The sequence below is a fragment of the Photinus pyralis genome, unplaced genomic scaffold (assembly GCF_008802855.1).
Source record: "Photinus pyralis isolate 1611_PpyrPB1 unplaced genomic scaffold, Ppyr1.3 Ppyr1.4_LG2, whole genome shotgun sequence".
Classification (NCBI taxonomy): Eukaryota; Metazoa; Arthropoda; class Insecta; order Coleoptera; family Lampyridae; genus Photinus; species Photinus pyralis.
The window spans coordinates 6,738,953-6,750,548 of NW_022170403.1; the positions used below are offsets into that span (position 1 = coordinate 6,738,953).

General features: G+C 33.2%; 1 protein-coding gene across 2 annotated transcripts; it reads right to left on the reverse strand.

The window, feature by feature from the left end:
* Positions 1 to 232: 232 nt before the first annotated feature.
* On the reverse strand, positions 233 to 4,005 carry LOC116164805. Of its 2 annotated transcripts, none has more exons than XM_031479022.1 (8): positions 3,858 to 4,005; positions 2,945 to 3,114; positions 2,551 to 2,739; positions 2,335 to 2,495; positions 1,871 to 2,285; positions 1,683 to 1,816; positions 1,147 to 1,292; positions 233 to 622 (listed from the first exon to the last, which is right to left on the reverse strand). In XM_031479022.1, exons 1-7 carry the CDS (start codon positions 3,916 to 3,918, stop codon positions 1,211 to 1,213), a joined length of 1,212 nt encoding a protein of 403 aa, XP_031334882.1. In that variant the 5' UTR covers positions 3,919 to 4,005; the 3' UTR covers positions 233 to 622; positions 1,147 to 1,210. The 2 variants fall into 2 exon arrangements, with proteins under 2 accessions (XP_031334882.1, XP_031334883.1); XM_031479023.1 differs by having other exon boundaries at positions 1,669 to 1,816.
* Positions 4,006 to 11,596: the final 7,591 nt, after the last annotated feature.

Below are 11,596 nucleotides of genomic sequence, written 5' to 3' on the forward strand. Positions count from 1 at the left end.
TGAGTTTGTAAATGCTTTCTGAAGGAATTTAAAGAATTGTAACTTCTGGCACAATTATTAAATTCACATTTAAATATACTGTTTTCTTTCATCCCATGCAACATTTTTAAATGAGAAATCAAACTTTTACTTAACTTATAAGAATCAAAACATACTGCAAGTAAACATTATTAACTAATAAAATAATACCACATTGAATTCAAAACAATTGTTAATATTTTTAATTTGGCATATTACTGTATATAAATTTCAATGTCACAATAAAAACTATTGTTTGTATTCAATCCGTTTGGGGAAATAATTTTTGAACATGGAAGTTAATATCAGAAATCACTGAGCCCGCTGTGCTATGTTTAGATGTAACTGGCATTTTAAACACGATTTCTTCAATTGTTTGCCAAACATGTTTAGCACATTTAATGTATTCTAAATTTAAAGCATGGTGTAATTTAAACATTAATTCTAAGCATCTAGTCGATGAACCCGCTTTGTAATTTATTTTGTTAAAGTGAATTACATACTCATCTTTCCCAATCAAAACAGCGAAAGGTTGTAAAGGCAAATTTTTTCCCTCGTATAGGCGTGTTTGTGTCTCTATGTGATGCGCAAACTTTTCCTGGTTCTGTAAAAAATTAAATTATTGAGAGACATGGCACGTAGTTTGCGAAACTACATTAATTATTCTAGGAACAAAATAATGCAATGACAATTGTATTTTTTAGCGAAACAAAATAGCAATCGTAATTCTTGATGTAGCAGAAAAACTCCACTTAAAATTAATATACAATACCATAAAAAATAAAATTAAAACTACATATACTGTTTCGCAAAGAACACAAACCTCGTTCTTATAGTTAATAAACCATACTTTATTAGGTTGCTACCCATAAATGAATAAATTCGTTTATTTTACTGCTAAACAAATTTTACATTCACATATATTAAAACAAAAAAAAAAGCAAAGTACCTATTGTTATTTATTGACAAAAAATTTTTTCTGAAAATTTATTGTAAAATATAGGTACCTACACACATGAATAATTTTACAATTTACAAATTTTATGTGTTAAAATGTAACCATTATTCTCTTTTCATATTCATAGATAACAAATGTAAAAGTAAAAGTTAAAAATAATGTCAACTTACCTCCACAATACAAAAAAAACTATCCTGAATTTCTTTGCGCGTTGGTCGCCATGGTTGCGCTTCTTTATTGGTGGATTTTCCTTGTGATTTTCTGGTTGTTATTGGAGAAAATAATAGTGGCAAACAAAAGAGTGCTTTCGAAGAATCTAAAATATAGAAAACTTATGTCAATAAAATTCCAAAGCAACATAATCATTGTAATTTCTCAAAGCATATTTTAAAAACAAAAGCCTACAAACATAATCATACCTAAAGTTTCTAAAATGGTAGACTTGATTCTACCAAATCCAGAAAGTAATGTAAAATTTTATTGTTAGTAATTAAAAGGCACTGTAATTTTTTTGTCATAATTTTTTGCAGTGTATTTATCAACAGAGTAATATGTGTCATGCTCATGAAATCACAAAGTTATCGCATCAAAAATTTTTTTGCAACAAAATGTTTTCAGATAATTTGGACAGTTTGAAATAAATTTTTTGTTAAATAGTAGACTTTATAAAGAAATAACCATTTAAAACTGACTGAAATAATTCTACCCTTCCAAGTTATAACCGCAACTGGTAATTCGACGATCTTCACATTCGGCTAGTATAGCTTTACTGACTTTTGGCCATGTTTCATATATTATATCAATCTTGTCCGGATATTGTTGATTAAAATCACATTCAAGCTAAAAAAAATTTAGATATTAAAAATTAAATACAAACCAAATGTATATACGTGCCAAAGCAATTCCGTATTCATGATGATTTAATATAGGAAAATCATTATATATTTGCTCTACATCAGTTGAACCATATGTTATCTTTCTCAGTTGAAACGTCAATTCCCAATGTTCTACTACTTCAGAGTATACTATATCAGTTTTTGAGCATAACGATTTTAAGGAATTTAATTGATGGGATATATTTGGATCAATGTTTTCAGTTGCTTCCTTACTTGTAAGAATTTTATTTTTATTTGCTAACTTCACTGCTGCTTTGATATTATTAAACTTAGCCCAAAGTTTCCCACGTGCAGGAACTTTTCTTAGTCCTTCTTTTGCAGCAGTGTATGGGCAGTAGTAAGTATCTGCAGCTTCTCCTGGGAATAATGCTGCAATATCATTTGCAGTCCGAATAAAATCTTCTGTTTTTATTCTGTACAAATAAAGATTAGTATATATAAAAGGCTAGATGTGTTGCTTACTCTAATTTCTTTTCAAATCTGTTTATTGACTTCCTACTGCTCAATAACAGTTCACTGACTACAATCCTTACTAACTTCTGTCGATGATCATTTTTTAATTTTCGTCGATTTCTCAGTAGTATTTGACCTTCAACCGTTTTTTTTAAGATATCTTCCAAACTCTAAAAAATCATACCTCATAATTGTGGTTAAGAGCAGTTGATTTCTTTAACTTACATCTCTAAAATATGTCCCTGATGAAATTTTAGCTAATTTGGTTGGTGGTGGGACAATCGATGTACTTTCATCTGGTTCTAGATCATCATCCGAGTACAAGGCTTGGTTGATTATATTTTGCAAGTCTGTATCAGGTTCATAAATAAAATCAGATACGGTGCTGGTGCTGGTGCTGGCGCCTTCAGAATTCTATAAATAAACATTTTGACAATAAAAATTTGTTTGTATCAAGAGATTTATCTTTTATGGTTATCATATAAATGCCCGCTAAGCTGTTGATGGTTATATAGTTTGCTTCTAAAACAATTTAAGATTGGAGTTGATGTTTTGATAAAAGAAGATTTTTTAGCCTTACAACTAACTTAATATAATTAAAAACGTTAAATGATCTTACATAAAACGATTGTTTCGGTAGTAGAGAAGTTTCTAGTGCGGCGGGCTTTGCTGCGTTTAAGTGTTCAAAAAATTTCTTTTTAAAAAGTAGCCTTGGCCCACTTTTTATCAAAATTATGTTTATTGTTGCGTCATCCAATAGCTCAAAACTCTCATCTGTGACACATTCATCTAAAATAATAATAATATTAGGTAAAGACAATTAGCCTTAGCCATTTCGATAATAGTGAACACTAAATAATCAACAGGTGTGGCGTACCTAGGGTTATTTTAAACTCTGCACGAAATTTGTGCCTCAAAAATAGCTATTTATGTATTAAGAGCGATAAGTGCATAATTGTTGTTTGGCGCGGAAAAGCGACAATCGCACATTGCGCTTGAAAACCACAATTGATTTTTTCGCTATCATATGTATTAATACGCGAAAAAAGTACCTAAGCGAGTGACAAAATCACTTTGCCGCTTGGCGAGCGACAAAGTGGCACTTTTCGCTGTCACAATAAAGCGAAACCTTGATCTTTCCGTTGTGGTTGCAAAACAAACATTTTAAAAATTACTTTTATAAGTTTTCGGAAACAAAAAAAACATCTGCGAGGCTATTGGGTTTAATATAGGTTCACCCATTTTAAAATATCACACAATTTTAAACAATAATGTCGGTCATCACCGGGAACATATGACGGACTCAACATTTTGTTACGCTTCCTAGTTACGCCACTGCATATAAATATCACACAAGCACATTGGAATGTGCATATATGCAGTATTACACTAACACTTACACACATTGCACATTTCATGAATCGAATATTACGAACCTATTGAGGGGAATATTATCATATTTACAGACTTAAGAGTACAGGGGAGCAGGGGAAACCGAATTTGAAAATTTTAAAAGATTACTTATTACTTACTTTCGAAAGCTGGAATGAAATCACCCAAACCCCATTCAGTTAAAAGGGATTTATATTCCATTTCTTGATGTAGCAGGAACAAACACCCAATCACACTTATTGCGTCAACTTTAGCACAAAAATTTGTGGAACATATACGCACAACGAATACTCGGATGCAAAACTGCAAATACTGCAAAACGGCATAATTGCGCGAGCATAGGATGACGTAGGCGTATTAAGGAGGGAAGTGGTTTTTTTAAATAAACACTGCTAATAGTTAGAAAATATGTATTCAACACAAAATTACACCTTATACTCCCTATCAAAAGTATAGTAGGCGCAAAAAAACTAACTATTAACCAAAAAGTTTTCATAATCTTAGTAAACCGAATAATAAAACGATAATCGCCTAATGATATAAACGCTATTCGTTAGTATACTGGTATACTAAAATTTAGAACATTTTTTGTTAGTACATTGCTTTGCTAAAGACTAACAAATTTATCTTTAAATTAAATAAAAATAGTGTTTATGGTAAGTATATGACATGATGTACCGTACCGTACAAGGGGGCTGCGAAAACAAAGAATTAGATTGTAAGTGGACTGTAATTATGAATTACTTCCAAGGCCTTGTTTATGCTGGGAATGAAAGAATATAGACACATAAATAAACGTGTTTATTATAAAAAATACAAAGTAAATGAATTTCTATTGAACATGGTTGACGTAGACACGACGGCTACTAGAATATGGTAAAGTTACGAAGGGATAATGTAAACAAAGGAACTTACGTGTTGTTTCGAAGTCCATTAACAACGAAGGCGATGTTGCAATGGCGAAGATTGCTCATTCTACGAAGTTGTCGAATTTGTCGATTTTGTTACAACGAAATCTTCTTATTGATGTGCGGTGCTTTGACGTTCTGCTTGTTAATAACGATGTTGCGAACTGCACGGCGACATCTTGACCCGTTGGGGATCGATCGAGATCTATATGCGAACGACGAAGGCTAATCGGCCATTGATTAACGGCGACTTCTCAACGTAGTTGAGTCGATGGCTTCTAAGCGAAGAATCGGACGAATTCTGCGCGACGAGTACACATATTGCGCTTCTGCGGCTCATGCGCGCACACGTAACTTGCCGGTGTGTGGAGAAGAGGCTGCGATTGAAGAGGCATCTAGCGGACTATTTAAAACTAGAGATGAAAACAAAAAACAGCTGACAAAAATAAACCACTTGACGTAACTTGACTTAACCATAGCATAGCCAAAGAAATGATTACTTAATTTTACTGATATCCTTCTACCCGTGCCTGTCTACTGTTAATTGATTGTGCAATTACCATTTGTTAGTTCTTTTAACTATAAGTAGATGAAATTAATGTCATTTGCAAGACCCCCAGGAAAAAGGAAATATAATATTTTGTTGTAGGCACAATTACAGAGCAAAACTGTTCATGTGCATCACCGCACAATTACTGAAAACTTCGCCCTGCCGTCTATCAGATTTAAATTCAATCTGTGCTTCTATTCCTTTCATGCACGTCCAAAGTAACTTCACGAGCCCTATTCTACCTGCCGATGCTGGCCCATCACCACAGAGAAAGTCGCTGAAGCTTTTGTTAACTGTTAGCATAAACCAAAACTATGCTGTTAGTTATCCCACTTCGGTTCCTCTACTAGCATCACCACCGATAAGAGATAACAATTTGAATCTTCCCTTTTCCATACCCTCAACATTGTTTTCGGCACAGAATGATCCCGCACTTGCAGTTCCCAACCAGCAGCCAATGGCCTAACTGAACGATTTCACTGTCAACTCAAAGTCACCTCAGCGCTTCCTGGCTTGAGGTGCTCCCTATCGTTCTGCTTACAATATGCATAGCGTGTTCAAGGAGAACCTTCACGCTTCCCCAGCTAAATTTGTTTACAGCCAAAGCCTTTGACCTGATTGGGAAACCTTGTAACAATTTAGAAATGCAATTTGCAAGCGAAATAATATAGTATAGGGATTATGACTCGAATGTAACATGAAATCAGATAAGATAGCTTCAGCTTCATAGTATACACAATACATAGGTATGTTTGTATTATTGTAAACACTGTTAATGAATACAAAAGTATGAGTTTGATATAATTTTGAATCAAGCCACAAGGATTTAGATTTTGGGGAACTAATTTAATCAAATCAATTATGAAGTATTAATGGTTTGCTACACACTATTTACAATTAAAATATTTGTAATTGAATACTATTTATTATAAAGGTTTAAACAATATACCAGGATTGTACCTATTGCTCAAATTGTGATTAAGTTACTAGTTAACAATAAACTAAAACTAATATCGTAGAAGCCCGATTATCCATGCTCCACAGGACCAGACGAAGCACAGATAATTGAAAAGCACGGAAAATCCAAATTAATATTTATTTCTTACATATGAACATATTGTATACATATACAGGGTGGTGACTTGCATAACGCATCATAGGGATTTCAATGTAAAATTCGTAACATGCGATTATTGGCTCCCCAAATTATTTTAGAGCAAACATGTATTAATGTTTTTTGTAGAAACAAATTTTTTACGTCAATCAACCTCATTGCTTTTCAATTTTTTGCATAATAAAGACGGAAAATTGGAAAAATAAAACACGCACCTTTGCAATAATCAGTGATGCCATGGAATTTTATAATACAAAAACTACGCCAATATCCGTCATGCCATGGAATGTCCGCTATAAAACAAATCAAATTCTATCAAAAAGTATTATATTTAGAACAGCGAATTCAACATAAAGAAATACCAAATTACTAAAAACGGTTTCCTATTATAACAATTTACAATAAATGTTCGAAAAAGTCACCATTAACTGCAAGACAGTAACCAAGTCGAACATAAAATCCATTTCGAACTGCTGCTAATTGATAACTGAATATCTTTTTGTTTTAGAAAATTCCATGGCAACACAGATGATTGAAAAAGGTGCGGGTTTTATTTTTCCAATTTTCCGTCTTTATTATGCAAAAAATTGAAAAGTAATGCGGTTGATTGACGTAAAAATTTTTTTTCTACAAAAAACCTTAATACATTTTTGCTCTAAAATAATTTGGGGAGCCAATAATCGCATGTTATGAATTTTACATTGAAATCCCTATGATGCGTTACGCAAGTCACCACCCTGTATACTTATGTTTATACTTATGTTCATACTACACAGGATTAAAAACAGAATTTTTATACAAGAAAACGTTACTAAAATGTTTACAACGATACATTAACTTTTCAAAAAAGCGGATAGCTATGCTTTTGAAAGAAGTCAGTCAGGTGTGAAAAGTTTTGATAAGTTGTAACCTTCTGGCGCATGCTGCATAAATTAAAAATGTCACTGCAGGGGTAATCCACTGCTCGGATAATCGAGGTTTTACATTACTTAATGTTCTAAACAAGAGTTTATAAAGCACAGAAAATAAAATGTCAAACTTAGAATACACATAACATCAACATGATTATAAATAAATAAATTAGTCAAATATTCCTGTAGATGTGGAAGGTAAATAAGAATGGTCAGTTTGATTTGCATTCATGCATTTATTTTTAAATTCTTTTTGTTCTTCAAGAGATGGTTTTTTAAATCTTATATTGCCACCTAAGTTACGCTTCCTTTTTAAAGACTCAAATCGAGGCTGTTTTTCAATTTTTTTATTACATGGCTCGTTTTTCATTGGTTTGTAATTTAAAACATTATTAGAACATATATCAATACACTTATTTACCAAATGATTTATGCTTTCCTTATCATCTAAAGAAAGTGTTCTTGTTGACACCAATTCAGACAACACTCCTAATTTAGCAACTATTTCTTCATTGTTTAAATTAGGTGACTCGGAACCGCAATGCGATAAAAAAGTTTGGATAGTATTATCTTCACTTATTTCAGGTTTACAGCTTGTTGATGGTTCTTCGGTGGACAGAGTCAAAAAATGTATCACTGCATGTATGTGTTTGCATAAATTAAACTTTATAAAGTAGTCTATACACGTACATGAAAATTGATGTACACACACATTACATTCTTTGCATGATAGTTGACAAGGACATGAACTATGCTCTATCCTCTCATGACGTAGATCCTTAACTGTATAAATGTCATCTTTATCATGTTGTGATTTTACATAGTAAGAGCCTTTTAATAATAATAATAATAATAATAATAGCTTTTCTTGAATATTGAAGGCTCCTACACCATATTCAATTGGAATGCACAGGGTCAGATAAACTGAAGACAGTTATCTGTTCTTCCCCCTGTAACCACAATAAAATCTAGGTATAAAATAAAATTGCAATGACAACCATATATACATAATTAACATAAACATATACTATCCTATGCTCGTAACTAAATATCTAGCATAAAACTTAAAAAAAAATGTCCGGTAAGCAGTATATAAGTATTACAATAGGTACGACAGGTAACTAAAGAATCACGACCTATTTGTAAGTATTGTCCTTTTCATCGCCGTCTTAAATGAAACCTTTGATAAACTCAGAAATTTAAGATTTTCTTTCTGATTACCAAATTTGCAGATGTTGTAACTGAAGGATCTTTGAAATACTGACGTAGAGAAAGATGGAGTAGATAACAACCCTCGATATCGCAAATTTAGGTGGTGAATATCTGTTCTAAATGTTATCCTATTATATAAATAAGGAGGTGTTCTATCATTAATAATTCTGTGATAAAAGCACGAGGAGTGTAACTGCCGTGTTTCCTTCATATTCAGCCATCCTATTATGGGAAGTGTATGGGAAATCTTTTCATATTTTCGTATGCCAAACACAAAACGTAAGCAAGAATTTTGAACTCTCTGAATTCTATCACGATCTCTAGCCAATAGACATGGTCCATAGACAACGTCAGAGAAATTAAAGTGTGACAAAACCAGAGCATCACATAGTACAGCTTTGTGTTTGGTGCTAAGAATACGACGGCTGCTATACAAGAGACGCAAATGGCCGTACGCCTTGGCAATCAGATGATCGACATGCTTCCTAAATCTAAGTTTGTCATCAATGTAGAGACCGAGGCTTTTTACACATTGAGAATTTTGGAGAATTTGATCTCCGATTTGAATCCTTATTCTATCTATGGCTGCGTCTCTCAGTTTATCCTTTCCGAAGACAATTATAGAAGATTTATCGGCATTAATTTTAAGCGAGTGTGCTGTTGAACTTCGTAGCACGCGTAAAAGGTCTTCATTAACGTCAGAGACAGCAATGTCTGAGTCTTTGATATCGAACGAGAGGTATATTTGGGTGTCGTCAGCATAAAGATGGTATTTACAATGTCTTAATGTAGATAAAATCTTGAAGGTATAAATAGTGTACAGAAGTGGACCTAAAATTGAACCCTGGGGAACACCTTTTGTGAAATGTAATGCTGTAGATTGTTTGCCATTTAATACTACTTTTTGTTGTCGCCCATTTAGGTAGTTAAATACCAATCGAACAGCGGATTCTTCGAATCCTATGAACTGTAATATCGAAATAAGAGTGTTGTGGTTAAGGGTGTCAAAAGCCTTGAAATAATCAATAAGGACAAGAATAGTTAAATTTCCCTTGTCTGTTTCCCTTATTATGTCATCTATGACACTCGAAAGCGCAGTAGCACAATTATAGCCAGCACGAAAACCAGATTGCGTTGAGGGTAAAATATTATGTGTTTAAGAAATGTCTCATTTGATTTTCCAAGACCTTTTCCATTATTTTCGACAACACGGGTAATATGGTTATAGGACGAATTTGACAGAGTTACCATTAGGGATTGGTGTAACAAGCCCTTCCTTCCACGCACTAGGAAACACAGAGTTCACTATACAAAAATTTATAATATGTACAATATGGGGTAGTAGAAAGGGGTTACACATTTTGATTATATCAATGTTAATGCCATCAGAACCGTAAGATTTCGTCCTTATTTTACTAATTACATTACTTACAAATCTTTCGTTAGTTTCAGCAAATGAAAACTTGGGAACCTTGTCATCGCGTGAATTCCTTTTATAGAAATTGATAAGATCAGCATCGTCCTTTATAGTTAGGTCCGCAGACTCTACAAAATATTTATTAACGCAGTTAGCATCAAGTAGATTAGATGGAATAGTTTTAGATTTATTTGATAAATAAATGTTCATTTTTAGCGCATTTCCACAAAAATAAAAAAAAAAGCACTATTGTGGCCACTTTGTCCGTCCGTCCGTCCGGCTGTCCGTCCGTCCGTCCGTCCGTCCGCTCGTTTTGCGACGCTACTAGTTCTTTATCTTAAGAGCTAATTGTTCTACTTTTTTCGCTATTTGGTTCGTTATGGTGTCGAGTCTTGTACCAAGGAAGGAATTTTTTCTGTACTGCTTACAAAAAAAGTTATTGTAAAAAAAAACAAAAAACCGTTTCACATGTTCCACAATTTTACACTTTTGCCGTTCATTAACGATCCTAGAGATCGTTTATAATTTTGCATTGCTATCTGTCGTCTGCCTGTTGGTCTGTCCGTCTGTTCCTTTGTCTGTCTGTCCATCTATCTGTGCGTGTGAACGATAACTTTGTTTAGAAATGTTCGATCACTTTTACATCTCCGTTAGTTATGAACTGAATTGCATGAAATTCAATATGGGCATAGATTTAGCCATATAATACGCAATGCCAAAAGTTGAATCGAATCGATTCAAAATTCACAGTGCCTTTTTCGCATCTCGACCATTTATAAACCGAATTGCAAACTTTTTACTTATAAAAGTATTTGAATGAAATTTGATACATAGGCACTTGGAATAAAGGAAAATCAAACGCCAATTTCAAAATTTGGTTTTGCGCATGCGCAGTGCCAACTATTTTATTTATGGAAGAATTTAAATGAAATTTGATACATAGGCACTTGGAATAAAGGAAAATCAAACGCCAATTTCAAAATTTGGTTTTGCGCATGCGCAGTGCCAACTGTTTTATTTATGGAAGAATTTAAACGAAATTTGATACATAGGCACTTGGGATAAAGGAAAATCAAACGCCAGTTTCAAAATTTGGTTTTGCGCATGCGCAGTGCCAAGTTTTTTATTTATGGAAGAATTTAAACGAAATTTGATACATAGGCACTTGGGATAAAGGAAAATCAAACGCAATTTCAAAATTTGGTTTTGCGCATGCGCAGTGCCAACTTTTTTTATTTATGGAAGAATTTAAACGAAATTTGATACATAAGCACTTCGAATAAAGGAAAATCAAACGCCAATTTCAAAATTTGGTTTTGCGCATGCGCAGTGCCAACTTTTTTATTTATGGAAGAATTTAAACGAAATTTGATACATAGGCACTTGGGATAAAGGAAAATCAAACGCCAATCTCAAAATTTGGTTTTGCGCATGCGCAGTGCCAACTTTTTTATTTATGGAAGAATTTAAACGAAATTTGATACATAGGCACTTGGGATAAAGGGAAATCAAACGCCAATTTCAAAATTTGGTTTTGCGCATGCGCAGTGCCAACTTTTTTATTTATGGAAGAATTTAAACGAAATTTGATACATAGGCACTTGGAATAAAGGAAAATCTAGCACCAGTTTCAAAATTTTATTTTGCGCATGCGCAGTGCCAACTTTTTTAATCTATGGAAGCATTTAACTGAAATTTGATACTTAGGCGCTTGGAACAAAGGAAAATCTAACATTAGTTTCAAAATTTAGGTTTGCGCATGCGCAG

What these genes read in the sequence shown, in the direction of transcription:
- LOC116164805 (XM_031479022.1), bottom strand. Translation starts at nt 3,918, where the DNA reads ATGGAATATAAATCCCTTTTAACTGAATGGGGTTTGGGTGATTTCATT. An exon ending in AGATTTGAAAAGAAATTAGA is followed by an intron (nt 2,286 to 2,334) that starts GTAAGCAACACA and finishes TTATTTGTACAG; the next exon opens with AATAAAAACAGAAGATTTTA. An exon ending in ATGAATACGGAATTGCTTTG is followed by an intron (nt 1,817 to 1,870) that starts GCACGTATATAC and finishes AATTTTTTTTAG; the next exon opens with CTTGAATGTGATTTTAATCA.